The sequence below is a fragment of the Petromyzon marinus genome, unplaced genomic scaffold (genome assembly GCF_048934315.1).
Source record: "Petromyzon marinus isolate PM22_M1 ecotype Great Lakes invasive population unplaced genomic scaffold, UKy_Petmar_22M1.pri1.0 PM_G_Scaffold_19, whole genome shotgun sequence".
NCBI lineage: Eukaryota > Metazoa > Chordata > Hyperoartia > Petromyzontiformes > Petromyzontidae > Petromyzon > Petromyzon marinus.
This window is the reverse complement of record NW_027422750.1, coordinates 1518180-1541529: the sequence shown is the minus strand read 5'-3', so window position 1 is coordinate 1541529 and position 23350 is coordinate 1518180. Positions and strand designations below refer to the sequence as shown.

Below are 23350 nucleotides of genomic sequence, written 5' to 3'. Positions count from 1 at the left end.
CTCACTCACTGTAGAACAGGGGGAGATCACATAAACTCCACTCACGCACTGTAGGACAGGGAGCGATCACACAAACTCCACTCACTCTGTAGGACAGGGGGAGATCACACAAACTCCACTCGCTCTGTAGGACAGGGGGAGATCACACAAACTCCACTCACTCACTCTGTAGGACAGGGGGAGATCACACAAACTCCACTCACTCACTCTGTAGGACAGGGGGAGATCACACAAACTCCACTCTCTCCGTAGAACAGGGGGAGATCACACAAACTCAGCTCTCTCTGTAGAACAGGGGGAGATCACACAAACTCCACTTAGTCACTCTGTAGGACAGGGGGAGATCACACAAACTTCACTCACACACTCTGTAGAACAGGGGGAGATCATACAAACTCCACTCACTCACTCTGTAGAACAGGGGGAGATCATACAAACTCCACTCACTCTGTAGAACAGGGGGAGATCATACAAACTCCACTCACACACTCTGTAGAACAGGGGGAGATCACACAAACTCCACTCACTCTGTAGAACAGGGGGAGATCACACAAACTCCACTCACTCTGTAGAACAGGGGGAGATCATACAAACTCCACTCACACACTCTGTAGAACAGGGGGAGATCACACAAACTCCACTCACTCTGTAGAACAGGGGGAGATCACACAAACTCCACTCACTCACTCTGTTGGACAGGGGGAGATCACACAAACTCCACTAACTCTGTAGCACAGGGGGAGATCACACAAACTCCACTCACTCTGTAGGACAGGGGGAGATCACACAAACTCCACTCACTCTGTAAGACAGGGGGAGATCACACAAACTCCACTCACTCTGTAGGACAGGGGGAGATCACACAAACTCCACTCACTCACTCTGTAGGACAGGGGGAGATCACACAAACTCCACTCACACTGTGGAACAGGGGCAGATCACACAAACTCCACTCACTCTGTAGAACAGGGGGAGATCATACAAACTCCACTCACACACTCTGTAGAACAGGGGGAGATCACACAAACTCCACTTAGTCACTCTGTAGGACAGGGGGAGATCACACAAACTTCACTCACACACTCTGTAGAACAGGGGGAGATCATACAAACTCCACTCACTCACTCTGTAGAACAGGGGGAGATCATACAAACTCCACTCACTCTGTAGAACAGGGGGAGATCATACAAACTCCACTCACACACTCTGTAGAACAGGGGGAGATCACACAAACTCCACTCACTCTGTAGAACAGGGGGAGATCACACAAACTCCACTCACTCACTCTGTAGGACAGGGGGAGATCACACAAACTCCACTAACTCTGTAGCACAGGGGGAGATCACACAAACTCCACTCACTCTGTAGGACAGGGGGAGATTACACAAAGTCCACTCACTCACTCTGTAGGACAGGGGGAGATCACACAAACTCCACTCACTCTGTAGGACAGTTGGAGATCACACAAAGTCCACTCACTCACTCTGTATGACAGTGGGAGATCACACAAACTCCACTCACTCTGTAGGACAGTGGGAGATCACACAAATTACACTCACTCACTCTGTCGGACAGGGGGAGATCACACAAACTCCACTCACTCACTCTGTAGGACAGTGGGAGATCATACAAACTCCACTCACTCTGTAGGACAGGGGAGATCACACAAACTCCACTCACTCACTCTGTAGGACAGGGGGAGATCACACAAACTCCACTCACTCTGTAGAACAGGGTGAGATCACACAAACTCCACTCACTCACTCTCTAGGACAGGGGGAGATCACACAAACTCCACTCACTCACTCTGTAGGACAGGGGGAGATCACACAAACTCCACTCACTCTGTAGGACAGGGGGAGATCACACAAAGTCCACTCACTCACTCTGTCGGACAGGGGGAGATCACACAAACTCCACTCACTCACTCTGTAGGACAGTGGGAGATCATACAAACTCCACTCACTCTGTAGGACAGGGGAGATCACACAAACTCCACTCACTCACTCTGTAGGACAGGGGGAGATCACACAAACTCCACTCACTCTGTAGAACAGGGGGAGATCACACAAACTCCACTCACTCACTATCTAGGACAGGGGGAGATCACACAAACTCCACTCACTCTGTAGAACAGGGGGAGATCACACAAACTCCACTCACTCACTATCTAGGACAGGGGGAGATCACACAAACTCCACTCACTCACTCTGTAGGACAGGGGGAGATCACACACACTCCACTCACTCTGCACAACAGGGGGAGATCACACAAACTCCACTCACTCTGTAGGACAGGGGGAGATCACACAAACTCCACTCACTCTGTAGAACAGGGGGAGATCACACAAACTCTACTCACTCTGTAGAACATGGGGAGATCAGACAAACTCCAATCGCTCACTCTATAGGGCAGGGGGAGATCACACAAACTCCACTCACTCACTCTGTAGAACAGGGGGAGATCACACAAACTCCTCTCACTCTGTAGGACAAGGGGAGATCACACAAACTCCACTCACTCACTCTGTAGAACAGGGGGAGATCACACAAACTCCACTCACTCTGTAGGACAGGGGGAGATCACACAAACTCCACTCACTCACTCTGTAGGACAGGGCGAGATCACACAAACTCCACTCACTCTGTAGGACAGGGGAAGATCATACAAACTCCACTCACTCTGTAGGACAGGTGGAGATCACACAAACTCCACTCACTCACTCTGTAGGACAGGGGCAGATCATACAAACTCCACTCACTCTGTAGAACACGGGGAGATCACACAAACTCCACTCACTCATTCTGTAGAACAGGTGGAGATCACACAAACTCCACTCACTCATTCTGTAGGACAGGGCGAGATCATACAAACTCCACTCACTCTGTAGAACAGGGGGAGATCACACAAACTCCACTCACTCACTCTGTAGGACAGGGGGAGATCACACAAACTCCACTCACTCTGTAGAACAGGGGGAGATCACACAAACTCCACTCACTCTGTAGGACAGGGGGATATCACACAAACTCCACTCACTCACTCTGTAGAACAGGGGGAGATCACACAAACTCCACTCACTCACTCTGTAGGACAGGGGCAGATCATACAAACTCCACTCACTCTGTAGGACAGGGGGAGATCACACAAACTCCACTCACTCACTCTGTAGGACAAGGGGACATGACACAAACACCACGCACTCACCCTGTAGAACGGGCGAGATCACACAAACTCCACTCGCTCACTCTATAGGGCAGGGAGAGATCACACAAACTCCACTCACTCTGTAGAACAGGGGGAGATCACACAAACTCCACTCACTCTGTAGGACAAGGGGAGATCACAAAAACTCCACTCACTCACTCTGTAGAACAGGGGGAGATCACACAAACTCCACTCACTCTGTAGGACAGGGGGAGATCACACAAACTCCACTCACTCACTCTGTAGGACAGGGCGAGATCACACAAACTCCACTCACTCTGTAGGACAGGGGAAGATCATACAAATTCCACTCACTCTGTAGGACAGGGGGAGATCACACAAACTCCACTCACTCACTCTGTAGGACAGGGGCAGATCATACAAACTCCACTCACTCTGTAGAACACGGGGAGATCACACAAACTCCACTCACTCATTCTGTAGAACAGGGGGAGATCACACAAACTCCACTCACTCACTCTGTAGGACAGGGGGAGATCACACAAACTCCACTCACTCTGTAGAACAGGGGGAGATCACACAAACTCCACTCACTCTGTAGGACAGGGGGAGATCACACAAACTCCACTCACTCACTCTGTAGAACAGGGGGAGATCACACAAACTCCACTCACTCGCTCTGTAGGACAGGGGCAGATCATACTAACTCCACTCACTCTGTAGGACAGGGGGAGATCACACAAACTCCACTCACTCACTCTGTAGGACAAGGGGACATGACACAAACACCACGCACTCACTCTGTAGGACAGGGGGAGATCACACAAACTCCACTCACTCACTCTGTAGGACAGGGCGAGATCACACAAACTCCACTCACTCTGTAGGACAGGGGAAGATCATACAAACTCCACTCACTCTGTAGGACAGGTGGAGATCACGCAAACTCCACTCACTCACTCTGTAGGACAGGGGCAGATCATACAAACTCCACTCACTCTGTAGAACACGGGGAGATCACACAAACTCCACTCACTCATTCTGTAGAACAGGGGGAGATCACACAAACTCCACTCACTCATTCTGTAGGACAGGGCGAGATCATACAAACTCCACTCACTCTGTAGAACAGGGGGAGATCACACAAACTGCACTCACTCACTCTGTAGGACAGGGGGAGATCACACAAACTCCACTCACTCTGTAGAACAGGGGGAGATTACACAAACTCTACTCTGTAGGACAGGGGGAGATCACACAAACTCCACTCACTCACTCTGTAGAACAGGGGGAGATCACACAAACTCCACTCACTCACTCTGTAGGACAGGGGCAGATCATACAAACTCCACTCACTCTGTAGGACAGGGGGAGATCACACAAACTCCACTCACTCACTCTGTAGGACAAGGGGACATGACACAAACACCACGCACTCACTTTGTAGGACAGGGGGAGATTACACAAACTCCACTCACTCACTGTAGAACAGGGGGAGATCACACAAACTCCATACACTCTGTAGGACAGGGGGAGATCACACAAACTCCACTCATTCACTCTGTAGTACAGGTCGAGATCACACAAACTCCACACACACACTCTGTATGACAGGGGGAGATCACACAAACTCCACTCGCTCACTCTATAGGGCAGGGAGAGATCACACAAACTCCACTCACTCACTCTGTAGAACAGGGGGAGATCACACAAACTCCACTCACTCTGTAGGACAAGGGGAGATCACAAAAACTCCACTCACTCTGTAGAACAGGGGGAGATCACACAAACTCCACACACTCTGTAGGACAGGTGGAGATCACACAAACTCCACTCACTCACTCTGTAGGACAGGGCGAGATCACACAAACTCCACTCACTCTGTAGGACAGGGGAAGATCATACAAACTCCACTCACTCTGTAGGACAGGGGGAGATCACACAAACTCCACTCACTCACTCTGTAGGACAGGGGCAGATCATACAAACTCCACTCACTCTGTAGAACACGGGGAGATCACACAAACTCCACTCACTCATTCTGTAGAACAGGGGGAGATCACACAAACTCCACTCACTCACTCTGTAGGACAAGGGGACATGACACAAACACCACGCACTCACTCTGTAGGACAGGGGGAGATCACACAAACTCCACTCACTCTGTAGGACAGGGGGAGATCACACAAACTCCACTCACTCACTCTGTAGAACAGGGGGAGATCACACAAACTCCACTCACTCGCTCTGTAGGACAGGGGCAGATCATACTAACTCCACTCACTCTGTAGGACAGGGGGAGATCACACAAACTCCACTCACTCACTCTGTAGGACAAGGTGACATGACACAAACACCACGCACTCACTCTGTAGGACAGGGGGAGATCACACAAACTCCACTCACTCACTCTGTAGTACAGGTCTAGATCACACAAACTCGACTCACACACTCTGTAGGACATGGGGAGATCACAAAAATTCCACTCACTCTGTAGTACAGGGGGAGATCACACAAACTCCACTCACTCTGTAGGACAGGGCGAGATCACACAAACTCCACTCACTCTGTTGGACAGGGGGAGATCATACAAACTCCACTCACTCTGTAGGACAGGGGAAGATCATACAAACTCCACTCACTCTGTAGGACAGGGGGAGATCACACAAACTCCACTCACTCACTCTGTAGGACAGGGGCAGATCATACAAACTCCACTCACTCTGTAGAACACAGGGAGATCACACAAACTCCACTCACTCATTCTGTAGAACAGGGGGAGATCACACAAACTCCACTCACTCACTCTGTAGGACAGGGGGAGATCACACAAACTCCACTCACTCTGTAGAACAGGGGGAGATCACACAAACTCCACTCACTCTGTAGGACAGGGGGAGATCACACAAACTCCACTCACTCACTCTGTAGAACAGGGGGAGATCACACAAACTCCACTCACTCGCTCTGTAGGACAGGGGCAGATCATACTAACTCCACTCACTCTGTAGGACAGGGGGAGATCACACAAACTCCACTCACTCACTCTGTAGGACAAGGGGACATGACACAAACACCACGCACTCACTTTGTAGGACAGGGGGAGATTACACAAACTCCACTCACTCACTGTAGAACAGGGGGAGATCACACAAACTCCATACACTCTGTAGGACAGGGGGAGATCACACAAACTCCACTCACTCACTCTGTAGTACAGGTCTAGATCACACAAACTCCACTCACACACTCTGTAGGACATGGGGAGATCACACAAACTCCACTCACTCTGTAGTACAGGGGGAGATCACACAAACTCCACTCACTCTGTAGAACAGGGGGAGATTACACAAACTCTACTCACTCTGTAGGACAGGGGGAGATCACACAAACTCCACTCACTCACTCTGTAGAACAGGGGGAGATCACACAAACTCCACTCACTCACTCTGTAGGACAGGGGCAGATCATACAAACTCCACTCACTCTGTAGGACAGGGGGAGATCACACAAACTCCACTCACTCACTCTGTAGGACAAGGGGACATGACACAAACACCACGCACTCACTTTGTAGGACAGGGGGAGATTACACAAACTCCACTCACTCACTGTAGAACAGGGGGAGATCACACAAACTCCATACACTCTGTAGGACAGAGGGAGATCACACAAACTCCACTCACTCACTCTGTAGTACAGGTCGAGATCACACAAACTCCACACACACACTCTGTATGACAGGGGGAGATCACACAAACTCCACTCGCTCACTCTATAGGGCAGGGAGAGATCACACAAACTCCACTCACTCACTCTGTAGAACAGGGGGAGATCACACAAACTCCACTCACTCTGTAGGACAAGGGGAGATCACAAAAACTCCACTCACTCTATAGAACAGGGGGAGATCACACAAACTCCACACACTCTGTAGGACAGGTGGAGATCACACAAACTCCACTCACTCACTCTGTAGGACAGGGCGAGATCACACAAACTCCACTCACTCTGTAGGACAGGGGAAGATCATACAAACTCCACTCACTCTGTAGGACAGGGGGAGATCACACAAACTCCACTCACTCACTCTGTAGGACAGGGGCAGATCATACAAACTCCACTCACTCTGTAGAACACGGGGAGATCACACAAACTCCACTCACTCATTCTGTAGAACAGGGGGAGATCACACAAACTCCACTCACTCACTCTGTAGGACAAGGGGACATGACACAAACACCACGCACTCACTCTGTAGGACAGGGGGAGATCACACAAACTCCACTCACTCTGTAGGACAGGGGGAGATCACACAAACTCCACTCACTCACTCTGTAGAACAGGGGGAGATCACACAAACTCCACTCACTCGCTCTGTAGGACAGGGGCAGATCATACTAACTCCACTCACTCTGTAGGACAGGGGGAGATCACACAAACTCCACTCACTCACTCTGTAGGACAAGGTGACATGACACAAACACCACGCACTCACTCTGTAGGACAGGGGGAGATTACACAAACTCCACTCACTCACTGTAGAACAGGGGGAGATCACACAAACTCCATACACTCTGTAGGACAGGGGGAGATCACACAAACTCCACTCACTCACTCTGTAGTACAGGTCTAGATCACACAAACTCCACTCACTCACTCTGTAGGACAGGGGCAGATCATACAAACTCCACTCACTCTGTAGAACACAGGGAGATGACACAAACTCCACTCACTCATTCTGTAGAACAGGGGGAGATCACACAAACTCCACTCACTCACTCTGTAGGACAGGGGGAGATCACACAAACTCCACTCACTCTGTAGAACAGGGGGAGATCACACAAACTCCACTCACTCTGTAGGACAGGGGGAGATCACACAAACTCCACTCACTCACTCTGTAGAACAGGGGGAGATCACACAAACTCCACTCACTCGCTCTGTAGGACAGGGGCAGATCATACTAACTCCACTCACTCTGTAGGACAGGGGGAGATCACACAAACTCCACTCACTCACTCTGTAGGACAAGGGGACATGACACAAACACCACGCACTCACTTTGTAGGACAGGGGGAGATTACACAAACTCCACTCACTCACTGTAGAACAGGGGGAGATCACACAAACTCCATACACTCTGTAGGACAGGGGGAGATCACACAAACTCCACTCACTCACTCTGTAGTACAGGTCTAGATCACACAAACTCCACTCACACACTCTGTAGGACATGGGGAGATCACACAAACTCCACTCACTCTGTAGTACAGGGGGAGATCACACAAACTCCACTCACTCACTCTGTAGGACAGGGCGAGATCACACAAACTCCACTCACTCTGTTGGACAGGGGGAGATCATACAAACTCCACTCACTCTGTAGGACAGGGGGAGATCACACAAAGTCCACTCACTCACTCTGTAGGACAGGGGGAGATCACACAAACTCCACTCACTCTGTAGGACAGTTGGAGATCACACAAAGTCCACTCACTCACTCTGTATGACAGTTCGAGATCACACAAACTCCACTCACTCTGTAGGACAGGGGGAGATCACACAAAATCCACTCACTCACTCTGTCGGACAGGGGGAGATCACATAAACTCCACTCACTCACTCTGTAGGACAGTGGGAGATCATACAAACTCCACTCACTCTGTAGGACAGGGGAGATCACACAAACTCCACTCACTCACTCTGTAGGACAGGGGGAGATCACACAAACTCCACTCACTCTGTAGAACAGGGGGAGATCACACGAACTCCACTCACTCACTCTCTAGGACAGGGGGAGATCACACAAACTCCACTCACTCACTCTGTAGGACAGGGGGAGATCACACACACTCCACTCACTCTGCACAACAGGGGAAGATCACACAAACTCCACTCACTCTGTAGGACAGGGGAGATCACACAAACTCCACTCACTCTGTAGAACAGGGGGAGATCACACAAACTCTACTCACTCTGTAGACAGGGGGAGATCACACAAACTCCACTCGCTCACTCTATAGGGCAGGGAGAGATCACACAAACTCCACTCACTCACTCTGTAGAACAGGGGGAGATCACACAAACTCCACTCACTCTGTAGGACAAGGGGAGATCACACAAACTCCACTCACTCACTCTGTAGAACAGGGGGAGATCACACAAACTCCACTCACTCTGTAGGACAGGGGGAGATCACACAAACTCCACTCACTCACTCTGTAGGACAGGGCGAGATCACACAAACTCCACTCACTCTTCTTTGGTTCTTTCGGTAAAGTCACGTAGAATGATAATAAAATAATAAATTGATAAAATAAAATAACACAATAATATTCTCACGACGTTTCGGCCACAACACAAGCGGCCTTCATCAGATGAAGGGGGGCGAGACTGTCTGGTAGGACAGCGCTGTCTGGTAGGACAGCGCTGGAGTGGACACTCCAGGTAGGACAGCGCTGGACAGCGCTGGAGGTAGGACAGCGCTGGAGTGGACACTCCAGCGCTGTCCTACCAGACAGTCTCGCCCCCCTTCACCTGATGAAGGCCGCTTGTGTTGTGGCCGAAACGTCGTGAGAATATTATTGTGTTATTTTATTTTATCAATTTATTATTTTATTATCATTCTACGTGACTTTACCGAAAGAACCAAAGAAGATTAATCATTGCAGTCACGAAAGCTTTAAATCGAAATCCACTCACTCTGTAGGACAGGGGAAGATCATACAAACTCCACTCACTCTGTAGGACAGGGGGAGATCACACAAACTCCACTCACTCACTCTGTAGGACAGGGGCAGATCATACAAACTCCACTCACTTTGTAGAACACGGGGAGATCACACAAACTCCACTCACTCATTCTGTAGAACAGGGGGAGATCACACAAACTCCACTCACTCACTCTGTATGACAGGGGTAGATCACACAAACTCCACTCACTCTGTAGGACAGGGGGAGATCACACAAACTCCACTCACTCACTCTGTAGAACAGGGGGAGATCACACAAACTCCACTCACTCTGTAGGACAGGGGGAGATCACAGACTCCACTCACTCACTCTGTAGGACAGGGGGAGATCACAGGCTCCACTCACTCTGTAGGACAGGGGGAGATCACACAAACTCCACTCACTCACTCTGTAGGACAGGGGGAGATCACACAAACTCCACTCACTCTGTAGAACCATGGGGAGATCATACAAACTCCACTCACTCACTGTAGAACAGGGGGAGATCACACACACTCTATACACTCTGTACGACAGGGGGAGATCACACAAACTCCACTCGCTCACTCTATAGGGCAGGGAGAGATCACACAAACTCCACTCACTCACTCTGTAGAACAGGGGGAGATCACACAAACTCCACTCACTCTGTAGGACAGGGGGAGATCACACAAACTCCACTCACTCACTCTGTAGGACAGGGCGAGATCACACAAACTCCACTCACTCTTCTTTGGTTCTTTCGGTAAAGTCACGTAGAATGATAATAAAATAATAAATTGATAAAATAAAATAACACAATAATATTCTCACGACGTTTCGGCCACAACACAAGCGGCCTTCATCAGGTGAAGGGGGGCGAGACTGTCTGGTAGGACAGCGCTGTCTGGTAGGACAGCGCTGGAGTGGACACTCCAGGTAGGACAGCGCTGGACAGCGCTGGAGGTAGGACAGCGCTGGAGTGGACACTCCAGCGCTGTCCTACCAGACAGTCTCGCCCCCCTTCACCTGATGAAGGCCGCTTGTGTTGTGGCCGAAACGTCGTGAGAATATTATTGTGTTATTTTATTTTATCAATTTATTATTTTATTATCATTCTACGTGACTTTACCGAAAGAACCAAAGAAGATTAATCATTGCAGTCACGAAAGCTTTAAATCGAAATCCACTCACTCTGTAGGACAGGGGAAGATCATACAAACTCCACTCACTCTGTAGGACAGGGGGAGATCACACAAACTCCACTCACTCACTCTGTAGGACAGGGGCAGATCATACAAACTCCACTCACTTTGTAGAACACGGGGAGATCACACAAACTCCACTCACTCATTCTGTAGAACAGGGGGAGATCACACAAACTCCACTCACTCACTCTGTATGACAGGGGTAGATCACACAAACTCCACTCACTCTGTAGGACAGGGGGAGATCACACAAACTCCACTCACTCACTCTGTAGAACAGGGGGAGATCACACAAACTCCACTCACTCTGTAGGACAGGGGGAGATCACAGACTCCACTCACTCACTCTGTAGGACAGGGGGAGATCACAGGCTCCACTCACTCTGTAGGACAGGGGGAGATCACACAAACTCCACTCACTCACTCTGTAGGACAGGGGGAGATCACACAAACTCCACTCACTCTGTAGAACCATGGGGAGATCATACAAACTCCACTCACTCACTGTAGAACAGGGGGAGATCACACACACTCTATACACTCTGTACGACAGGGGGAGATCACACAAACTCCACTCACTCACTCTGTAGGACAGGGGGAGATTACACAAACTCCACTCACTCACTCTGTAGAACAAGGGGAGATCACACAAACTCCACTCACTCTGTAGGACAGGGGGAGATCACACAAACTCCACTCACTCTGTAGAACAGGGGGACATCACACAAACTCCACTCACTCACTCTGTATGACAGGGGGAGATCACACAAACTCCACTCACTCTGTAGGACAGGGGGAGATCACACAAACTCCACTCACTCACTCTGTAGAACAGGGGGAGATAACACAAACTCCACTCACTCTGTAGGACAGTGGGAGATCACAGACTCCACTCACTCACTCTGTAGGACAGGGGGAGATCACAGGCTCCACTCACTCTGTAGGACAGGGGGAGATCACACAAACTCCACTCACTCCCTCTGTAGGACAGGGGGAGATCACACAAACTCCACTCACTCACTCTGTTGAACCATGGGGAGATCATACAAACTCCACTCACTCTGTAGGACAGGGGGAGATCACACAATCTCCACTCACTCTATAGGACAGGGGGAGATCATACAAACATCCCTCGCCATGACCCCCCCCTCTCCCGTGTCTCAGCTGTGCTCAGCGCTCCGTCGTTCACCCTGAGGCTCGACAAACTGACGCTGGGGGAGGAGGAGGATGAGGAGTGCGGTGTTGTGGGTGACGATGAAGACAACGACGATGATGGCTACAACGACAACCACGACGGCGATGACCGTGACGATGATGATGACGATGACCGTGACGGCGGTGATGACGGTGACCCTGACGGCGGTGATGACAATGACCGTGACGACGGTGATGATGACCGCCGTGATGACGATGGTCCTGGGGAGGCTTGGGAGTTGGAGGCGGCGGTTGACGGAGAGCCGGAGGTGTGGAAGCTGTCGTTGTTGGTCTCCGTCGGGCGTGGGTGGAGGGCGCTGGTGTCCCATGACGTGAAGTTCCACCATCAGGTTGACATCTCAACACGAGGCGGCGATCGACTCACGGTGAGAGGTTGCCGGAGTTGTGACGGGGGTAGGGAGGTTGTGGCGGGAGATGTGTGTGGTTGAGTGGGTGGGTGGTGATGCTGCTACTGATGATGATGATGCTACCAATGACACTACTACTGATGATGCTACTACTACTGATGATGCTTTTGCTGCTACTATTACTACTGCTGCTACTACTGATGATTACTGCCAGGAGCGCTTCATCGGATGCCGGTACCAACACCAAATGATGCTTCTGCCGGGACGCGAGGATGAGTACTGCGTCCGCGTGAGAATGGTAGCCGACTTGCCACAGTGGAAGGCAGGGGAGTGGTCTCCACTGTCGTGTGTCTCCGTCCGTCCACCACACAGCACCTTGGGTGAGTGGGTGACTTGGTCAATGAGTGAGAGGTATTTTTGTGCGTGTGAAGTGGGTCTCTGTGTGAGTAGTCTTGTGGATCCCTATGAGTGGTCTATGGGTCTCTGTGTGAGTAGTTTTGTGGGTCTCTGAGTGGATCTGTGCGTGAGTAGTCTATGGGTTTCTATATGAGTAGTCTATGGGTTTCTATGAGTAGTATATGGGTCTCTGCGTGAGAAGTCTATGGGTCTTTGAGTGGTTAATCTATGGGTCTCTGCGTGAATAGTCTATGGGGTTCTATGAGTAGTCTATGGGTCACTGCGTGAGTAGTCTATGGATCTCTGCGTGAGTAGTCTATGGGTCTCTGCGTGAGTTGTCTATGGGTTTCTATGAGTAGTCTATGAGTCTCTGCGTGAGTAGTCTATGGGTTTCTATGAGTAGTCTATGGGTCTCTGTGTGAGTAGTCTATGGGTCTCTGCGTGAGTAGTCTATGGGTTTGTATGAGTAGTCTATGGGTCTCTGCGTGAGTAGTCTATGGGTCTCTGCGTGAGTTGTCTATGGGTTTCTATGAGTAGTCTATGGGTCTCTGCGTGAGTAGTCTATGGGTCTCTGTGTGAGTAGTCTATGGGTCTCTGCGTGAGTAGTCTATGGGTGTCTGCGTGAGTAGTCTATGGGTGTCTGTGTGAGAAGTCTATGGGTCTCTGCGTGAGTAGTCTATGGGTCTCTGCGTGAGTAGTCTATGGGTCTCTGTGTGAGTAGTCTATGGGTCTCTGCGTGAGTAGTCTATGGGTGTCTGCGTGAGTAGTCTATGGGTGTCTGTGTGAGAAGTCTATGGGTCTCTGCGTGAGTAGTCTATGGGTCTCTGTGTGAGTAGTCTATGGGTCTCTATGAGTAGTCTATGGGTCTCTGCGTGAGTAGTCTATGGGTCTCTGCGTGAGTAGTTTATGGGTCTCTATGAGTAGTCTATGGGTCTCTGTGTGAGTAGTCTATGGGTCTCTGCGTGAGTAGTCTATGGGTCTCTGCGTGAGTAGTTTATGGGTCTCTGCGTGAGTAGTCTATGGGTCTCTGCGTGAGTAGTCTATGGGTCTCTGTGTGAGTAGTCTATGGGTCTCTATGAGTAGTCTATGGGTCTCTGCGTGAGTTGTCTATGGGTCTCTGCGTGAGTAGTCTATGGGTCTCTATGAGTAGTCTATGGGTCTCTGCGTGAGTAGTCTATGGGTCTCTGCGTGAGTAGTCTATGTGTCTCTGTGTGAGTAGTCTATGGGTGTATGTATGAGTAGTCTATGGGTCTCTATGAGTAGGCTATGGGTCTCTGCGTGAGTAGTCTATGGGTCTCTGCGTGAGTAGTCTATGGGTCTCTGCGTGAGTAGTCTATGGGTCTCTATGAGTAGTCTATGGGTCTCTGCGTCAGTAGTCTTTGGGTCTCTGTGTGAGTAGTCTATGGGTCTCTGCGTGAATAGTCTATGGGTCTCTGCGTGAGTAGTCTATGGGTCTCTATGAGTAGTCTATGGGTCTCTATGAGTAGTCTATGGGTCTCTGCGTCAGTAGTCTTTGGGTCTCTGTGTGAGTAGTCTATGGGTCTCTGCGTGAATAGTCTATGGGTCTCTGCGTGAGTAGTCTATGGGTCTCTATGTGTAGTCTATGGGTCTCTATGAGTAGTCTATGGGTCTCTGCGTGAGTAGTCTATGGGTCTCTGCATGAGTAGTCTATGGGTCTCTGCGTGAGTAGTCTATGGGTCTCTGTGTGAGTAGTCTATGGTTCTCTGCGTGAATAGTCTATGGGTCTCTGCGTGAGTAGTCTATGGGTCTCTATGAGTAGTCTATGGGTCTCTGCGTGAGTAGTCTATGGGTCTCTGCGTGAGTAGTCTATGGGTCTCTGTGTGATGAGTCTATGGGTCTCTGCGTGAGTAGTCTATGGGTCTCTGCGTGAGTAGTCTATGGGTTTCTATGAGTAGTCTATGAGTCTCTGCATGAGTAGTCTATGGGTCTCTATGTGAGTAGTTTATGGGTCTCTATGAGTAGTCTATGGGTCTCTGTGTGAGTAGTCTATGGGTCTCTGCGTGAGTAGTCTATGGGTCTCTGCGTGAGTAGTCTATGGGTCTCTATGTGAGTAGTCTATGTGTTTCTATGAGTAGTCTATGGGTCTCCATGAGTAGTCTATGGGTCTCTGCGTGAGTAGTCTATGGGTCTCTGTGTGAATAGTCTATGGGTCTCTGCTTGAATAGTCTATGGGTCTCTGCGTGAGTAGTCTATGGGTCTCTATGAGTAGTCTATGGGTCTCTGCGTGAGTAGTCTATGGGTCTCTATGAGTAGTCTATGGGTCTCTACGTGAGTAGTCTATGGGTCTCTGCGTGAGTAGTCTATGGGTCTCTGCGTGAGTAGTCTATGGGTCTCTGCGTGAGTAGTCTATGGGTGTCTCTATGAGTAGTTTATGGGTCTCTGCGTGAGTAGTCTATGGGTCTCTATGAGTAGTCTATGGGTCTCTATGAGCACTCTATGGGTCTCTGTGTGGTCTTCCCACCCAGCCCCTCGTGTGGGTGTCGACACGGACGGCCAGAAGGTGGCGCTGCAGCGCTGCGTCCTGTGGGGTGCGGCCGTGGTGGTGGTGCAGGCCAACTGGCTGAAGGCCTCCCGTGACGACGTCTGGGCGGGGGCCAATTTGGCCGCGCTCAGCCCGCTGCACGGCACGGCGTACTCCAACTCGTCCCTCGCGGGCCGACTGCGGTTCCGCGTTGGGGGGCCTCCCAGCGACGTCTCTCTGGAGCTGCTGGACGTGGGGGCTGGCGACGGGGGCCTCTTCCTCTGTCACGTGGCCACCTTCCCCCACGGTAACTTCGAGGGGAGGGTCAACCTCTCTGTCATCGGTGAGAATTGGCACTGCCCCACGCAGAGACCCATAGACTCATCACACAGAGACCCATAGACTACTCACACAGAGACCCATAGACTACTCACACAGAGACCCATAGACTCACACAGAGACCCATAGACTACTCACACAGAGACCCATAGACTACTCACACAGAGACCCATAGACTCATCACACAGACACCCATAGACTACTCACACAGAGACCCATAGACTCATCACACAGAGACCCATAGACTCACACAGAGACCCATAGACTACTCACGCAGAGATCCATAGACTACTCACACAGACACCCCTAGACTACTCACACAGACACCCATGATATAATTGCCCAAGTAGACATTGCTCGCAGGGGCCTGGGTCACATCGCTGCAGACGTAGCAAGATCTGAAATCGCTGCAACCCTCAAAAACGCTAAGATGGCAGCTAGCAACCTCAGCAAAGATGAGCGTTTTGAATTATATAAATTAAAAAAGAGGGATGATATTGTAGTCCTCTCAGCTGACAAGGACAATGCTACTGTCATCATGGATAAAATAGAATACAACACCAAAATTAAAGAATTACTCGACGATGGTAGTTAAACAATAATAAAAAGAGATCCCACCAACAGCCTCGTCACACAAACCAACAAAATAATTTCTGATTCAACCGCATTAATTGATCAATCTAAACAGTTTTCGTTGAAGCCTTCTGCTGCCAGGCCACCAAGATTATACGGCTTACCAAAAATACATAAAGTAGATAGACCCCTTCGTCCCATCGTCTCTACTATCAACTCCCCCACCTACAAACTGGCTCGTTTTTTGTCTGAAATCCTGCGTCCTTTCACTGGAAAAACCACCTCTCCGTTACAAAATTCTACTCACCTGGTATCGACAATCAAGGGTATTTCCCTGTCCCCAGACGACCTGCTTGTCAGTTTTGATGTAGTTTCCTTATTCACCAAGGTTCCTGTACCTGACACCATCGCAATCATTGCAGACTTGGTTCATCAAGGACTAAACAATGAGGTACCCCCCCCTGGTGAGACACTGTTTAACCAATACATACTTCACTTGGAATGGAACTTTCTACAAACAAAGTGAGGGCACCCCAATGGGCTCCCCCCTATGTCCAGTTATAGCTAACATTTTCCTGGAGAAATTTGAGATTGACTCGATCCAGACTGCCACTCTGCGCCCAACCTTATGGAAGAGGTACGTGGATGACACTTTTGTCATCTGGCCACATGGCCGGCCTGCTCTAGACCAATTCTTCGAACACATCAAGTCCATACACCCAGCCATCAGATTTACCATGGAAGTAGAAAAAGATGGCAAGCTACCTTTTTTGGATGTCCTAATTAAAAAGAGACCTGATGGTTCAATGAGCCACTCTGTCTACAGGAAAGCTACCCATACGGATGCTTATCTGAAACCGGATTCCCACCACCATCCATCACAGAAGATCTCTCTCATTAAGACTCTGTATCATAGATCCCAATGCATATCCGACCAGAAACACATAGGCAGTGAACTCAAGCACGTACACCAAGCTCTTAAGGCTAATGGTTACTCCGACTATACAATCCGCAAAGCTATCACTCAAACCATGAAGAAGGACCCTCTTGAGGAGCCTTTCAAAACCATCATTTTACCCTACATTGCGGGGATCACAAAAAAGATCTCCAAAATCTTGAATAAACACAAGATCCAGGTCCGTTTCAACACATTACATAAAATCTGTGATCTGGTTCCGTCTGTAAAAGATGTGATTCCAAGCATACAGTACCCTGGTGTCTACAAACTAAGTTGCCTCTGTGGTAGTAGTTACATTGGAGAAACCAAACGCCATGTCTCGGGCCGCATTCGTGAACACAAAGCAGACCTTAAACACGGTAGGACCAACACCTCGGCCATGGCAGATCATTGTTATAATTCAGTAGGCTCACATGACATTGACTTTTCCAAGACAGAGGTTCTTTGTAAGCCATCTGGCTACCATGAGAGATTTGTTCATGAGGCTATCCACATATACAAGCACAGAGACAATTTCAACCGAGAAGATGGATTCTGGCTTAGCAATCATTGGAAGGATTTGATAAACCATTTCAGGTCTTAATTGATTGTTCACGCTTACAGTGGCTTTCAGACTAGCATACATACATTTTTCGTCTCCCCCCTCCTCTTTTCAGAACATAGATGGACTAGTCCTTCTAAATAAACTGCCAAATCGCTGCGCGTGGCGCTGACGTGTTTTTATTATAAATAAATAAAAACACCGTTTAAAAGTAAATAAATTTATGCAAACCGACACACCTGATGACGACCGTTTGTGTTATGGTCGAAACGTCGTGAGAATTTGTATTGTTATATATATTTTATTATTTTATTGTTTCCCTTCAACGTGACTTTACCGAAAGAGCTAAGAATATGAATTACTGCAGTCATGAAAGCTTTAAATAAAAATTTAACTGCCTCTACTGGGAGGGTTTTCACCTAACTTTAAGATCCTTCAACAAACTCCGGGATAAGAAGGCTCAGCTGATCGAGTCTCTCACCTTTCTGAAGAGATGCCGCGACTCTGGGGTAATACCAATCGCATTTACACTGACCTCTGCTGCTGTAACTTCTTCTAATGCGAAACGAATTCTTTTCAAAACTAGCTTAGCTCTTATCTCAGAAAAAATCAGACTTATACGCACCAAACTAGATCAGTTAGACAAGACACTCTACAAATCACACTTATCATTGACGGCAACAATGTCCACATCGGATTGGGACCATGTAGACAATATGACTGCCTCTTCAGCTGCTACTATGTCGACCAAATGTAGGGACAACCTGATTTCCAAATTTAACCTCCTCTTCAACAAAAGACCGGACCCACACACCAAAAAGTTAGACGTTAACAAAGTCGTAATTAATCGCAGTAACAGTTCTATTTCCGATGGTCTGAAATCCGTTTTAGCTAAAGGTCTAAACTTTGCAGTCAAACCTAAACACATACCAGTTAATGATATAATTGCCCAAGTTGACGTTGCTCTCAGGGACCTGGGTCACATCGCTGCAGACGTAGCAAGATCTGAAATCGCTGCAGCCCTCAAAAACGCTAAGATGCCAGCTAGCAACCTCAGCAAAGTTGAGCGTTTTGAATTATATAAATTAAAAAAGAGGGATGATATTGTAGTCCTCTCAGCTGACAAGGGCAATGCTCCTGTCATCATGGATAAAATAGAATACAACAACAAAATTAAATAATTACTCGACAATGGTAGTTATACAAAAATAAAAAGAGATCCCACCAACAGCCTCGTCACACAAACCAACGAAATATTTTCTGATTCAACCGCATTAATTGATCAATCTAAACAGTTTTCGTTGAAACCTTCTGCTGCCAGGCCACCAAGATTATACGGCTTACCAAAAATACATAAAGTAGATACACCCCTTTGTCCCATCATCTCTACTATCAACTCCCCCACCTACAAACTGGCTCGTTTTTTGTCTGAAATCCTGTGTCCTTTCACTGGAAAAACCACTTCTGCGGTACAAAATTCTACTCACCTGGTATCGACAATCAATGGTATTTCCCTGTCCCCAGACGACCTGCTTGTCAGTTTTGATGTAGTTTCCTTATTCACCAAGGTTCCTGTACCTGACACCATCGCAATCATTGAAGACTTGGTTAATCAAGGACTAAACACTGAGGTACCCCCCCTGGTGAGACACTGTTAAACCAATACATACTTCACTTGGAATGGAACTTTCTACAAACAAACTGAGGGCACCCCAATGGGCTCCCCCCTATCTCCGGTTATAGCTAACATTTTCATGGAGAAATTTGAGACTGACGCCATCCAGACTGCCACTCTGCGCCCAACCTTATGGAAGAGGTACGTGGATGACACTTTTGTCATCTGGCCACATGGCCGGCCTGCTCTAGACCAATTCTTCGAAAACATCAATTCCATACACCCAGCCATCAGATTTACCATGGAAGTCGAAAAAGATGGCAAGCTACCTTTTTTGGATGTCCTAATTAAAAAGAGACCTGATGGTTCAATGAACCACTCTGTCTACAGGAAAGCTACCCATACGGATGCTTATCTGAAACCGGATTGCCACCACCATCCATCACAGAAGAACTCTCTCATTAAGACTCTGTATCATAGAGCCCAATGCATATCTGACCAGGAACACATAGGCAGTGAACTCAAGCACGTACACCAAGCTCTTAAGGCTAATGGTTACTCCGACTATACAATCCGCAAAGCTATCACTCAAACCATGAAGAAGGACCCTCTTGAGGAGCCTTTCAAAACCATCACTTTACCCTACATTGCGGGGATCACAAAAAAGATCTCCAAAATCTTGAATAAACACAAGATCCAGGTCCGTTTCAACACATTACATAAAATCCGTGATCTGGTTCCGTCTGTAAAAGATGTGATTCCGGACATACAGTACCCTGGTGTCTACAAACTAAGTTGCCTCTGTGGTAGTAGTTACATTGGAGAAACCAAACGCCATGTTTCGGACCGCATTCGTGAACACAAAGCAGACCTTAAACACGGTAGGACCAACACCTTGGCCCTGGCAGATCATTGTTATAATTCAGTAGGCTCACATAACATTGACTTTTCCAAGACAGAGGTTCTTTGTAAGCCATCTGGCTACAATGAGAGATTCGTTCATGAGGCTATCCACATATACAAGCACAGAGACAATTTCAACCGAGAAGATGGATTCTGGCTTAGCAATCATTGGAAAGATTTGATAAACCATTTCAGGTCTTAATTGATTGTTCACGCTTACAGTGGCTTTCAGACAGCATACATTAATTTTTCGTCTCCCTCCTCCTCTTTTCAGAACATAGATAGACTAGTCCTTCTAAATAAACTGCCAAATCGCTGTGCGTGGCGCTGACGTTTTTTTATAAACAAATAAAAACACCGTTTAAAAGTAAATACATTTATGCAAACCGACACACCTGATGATGACCGTTTGTGTTATGGTCGAAACGTCATGAGAATTTTTATTGTTTTATATATATTTTATTGTTTCCCTTCAACGTGACTTTACCGAAAGAGTTAAGAATATGAATTACTGCAGTCACGAAAGCTTTAAATCAAAATTTAACCGCCTCTACGGGGAGGGTTTTCTCATAACTTTAAGATCCTTCAACAAACTCCGGGATAAGAAGGCTCAGCTGATCGAGTCTCTCACCTTTCTGAAGAGATGCTGCGACTCTGGGGTAATACCAATCGCATTTACACTGACCTCTGCTGCTGTAACTTCTTCTAATGCGAAACGAATTATTTTCAAAACTAGCTTAGCTCTTATCTCAGAAAAAATCAGACTTATACGCACCGAACTAGATCAGTTAGACAAGACACTCTACAAATCACACTTATCATTGACGGCAACAATGTCCACATCGGATTGGGAACATGTAGACAATATGACTGCCTCTTCAGCTGCTACTATGTCGACCAAATGTAAGGACAACCTGATTTCCAAATTGAACCTCCTCTTCAACAAAAGACCGGACCCACACACCAAAAAGTTAGACGTTAACAAAGTCGTAATTAATCGCAGTAACAGTTCTATTTCCGATGGTCTGAAATCCGTTTTAGCTAAAGGTCTAAACTTTGCAGTCACACCTAAACACATACCAGTTAATGATAGAATTGCCCAAGTAGACGTTGCTCTCAGGGGCCTGGGTCACATCGCTGCAGACGTAGCAAGATCTGAAATCGCTGCAACGCTCAAAAACGCTAAGATGCCAGCTAGCAACCTCAGCAAAGATGAGCGTTTTGAATTATATAAATTAAAGAAGAGGGATGATATTGTAGTCCTCTCAGCTGACAAGGACAATGCTGCTATCATCATGGATAAAATAGAATACAACAACAAAATTAAATAATTACTCGACGATGGTAGTTATACAAAAATAAAAAGAGATCCCACCAACAGCCTCGTCACACAAACCAACAAAATAATTTCTGATTCAACCGCGTTAATTGATCAATCTAAACAGTTTTCGTTGAAACCTTCTGCTGCCAGGCCACCAAGATTATACGGCTTACCAAAATTACATAAAGTAGATACACCCCTTCGTCCCATCGTCTCTACTATCAACTCCCCCACCTACAAACTGGCTCGTTTTTTGTCTGAAATCCTGCGTCCTTTCACTGGAAAAAGCACCTCTGCGGTACAAAATTCTACTCACCTGGTATCGACAATCAAGGGTATTTCCCTGTCCCCAGACGACCTGCTTGTCAGTTTTGATGTAGTTTCCTTATTCACCAAGGTTCCTGTACCTGACACCATCGCAATCATTGCAGACTTGGTTCATCAAGGACTAAACAATGAGGTACCCCCCCCTGGTGAGACACTGTTTAACCAATACATACTTCACTTGGAATGGAACTTTCTACAAACAAACTGAGGGCACCCCAATGGGCTCCCCCCTATGTCCAGTTATAGCTAACATTTTCATGGAGAAATTTGAGACTGACACCATCCAGACTGCCACTCTGTGCCCAACCTTATGGAAGAGGTACATGGATGACACTTTTGTCATCTGGCCACATGGCCGGCCTGCTCTAGACCAATTCTTCGAACACATCAATTCCATACACCCAGCCATCAGATTTACCATGGAAGTCGAAAAAGATGGCAAGCTACCTTTTTTGGATGTCCTAATTAAAAAGAGACCTGATGGTTCAATGAGCCACTCTGTCTACAGGAAAGCTACCCATACGGATGCTTATCTGAAACCGGATTCCCACCACCATCCATCACAGAAGAACTCTCTCATTAAGACTCTGTATCATAGAGCCCAATGCATATCCGACCAGGAACACATAGGCAGTGAACTCAAGCACGTACACCAAGCTCTTAAGGCTAATGGTTACTCCAACTATACAATCCGCAAAGCTATCACTCACACCATGAAGAAGGACCCTCTTGAGGAGCCTTTCAAAACCATCACTTTACCCTACATTGCGGGGATCACAAAAAAGATCTCCAAAATCTTGAATAAACACAAGATCCAGGTCCGTTTCAACACATTACATAAAATCCGTGATCTGGTTCCGTCTGTAAAAGATGTGATTCCGGACATACAGTACCCTGGTGTCTACAAACTAAGTTGCCTCTGTGGTAATAGTTACATTGGAGAAACCAAACGCCATGTCTCGGACCGCATTCGTGAACACAAAGCAGACCTTAAACACGGTAGGACCAACACCTCGGCCGTGGCAGATCATTGTTATAATTCAGTAGGCTCACATGACATTGACTTTTCCAAGACAGAGGTTCTTTGTAAGCCATCTGGCTACCATGAGAGATTCGTTCATGAGGCTATCCACATATACAAGCACAGAGACAATTTCAACCGAGAAGATGGATTCTGGCTTAGCAATCATTGGAAAGATTTGATAAACCATTTCAGGTCTTAATTGATTGTTCACACTTACAG

The 23350-nt window shown here is 47.9% G+C and overlaps 1 protein-coding gene across 1 annotated transcript in view; it reads left to right on the top strand.

Moving 5' to 3' along the window:
• Window positions 1-23350, top strand: part of LOC142912129 (uncharacterized) — a 206402-nt gene that overhangs the window by 28603 nt on the left and 154449 nt on the right. Inside the window, exons 4-6 of the mRNA XM_076060447.1 lie at window positions 12255-12670; window positions 12867-13032; window positions 15535-15873. Of these exons, the coding sequence (XP_075916562.1) occupies window positions 12255-12670; window positions 12867-13032; window positions 15535-15873 (921 nt within the window). The remainder of the gene's footprint in view (window positions 1-12254; window positions 12671-12866; window positions 13033-15534; window positions 15874-23350) is intronic.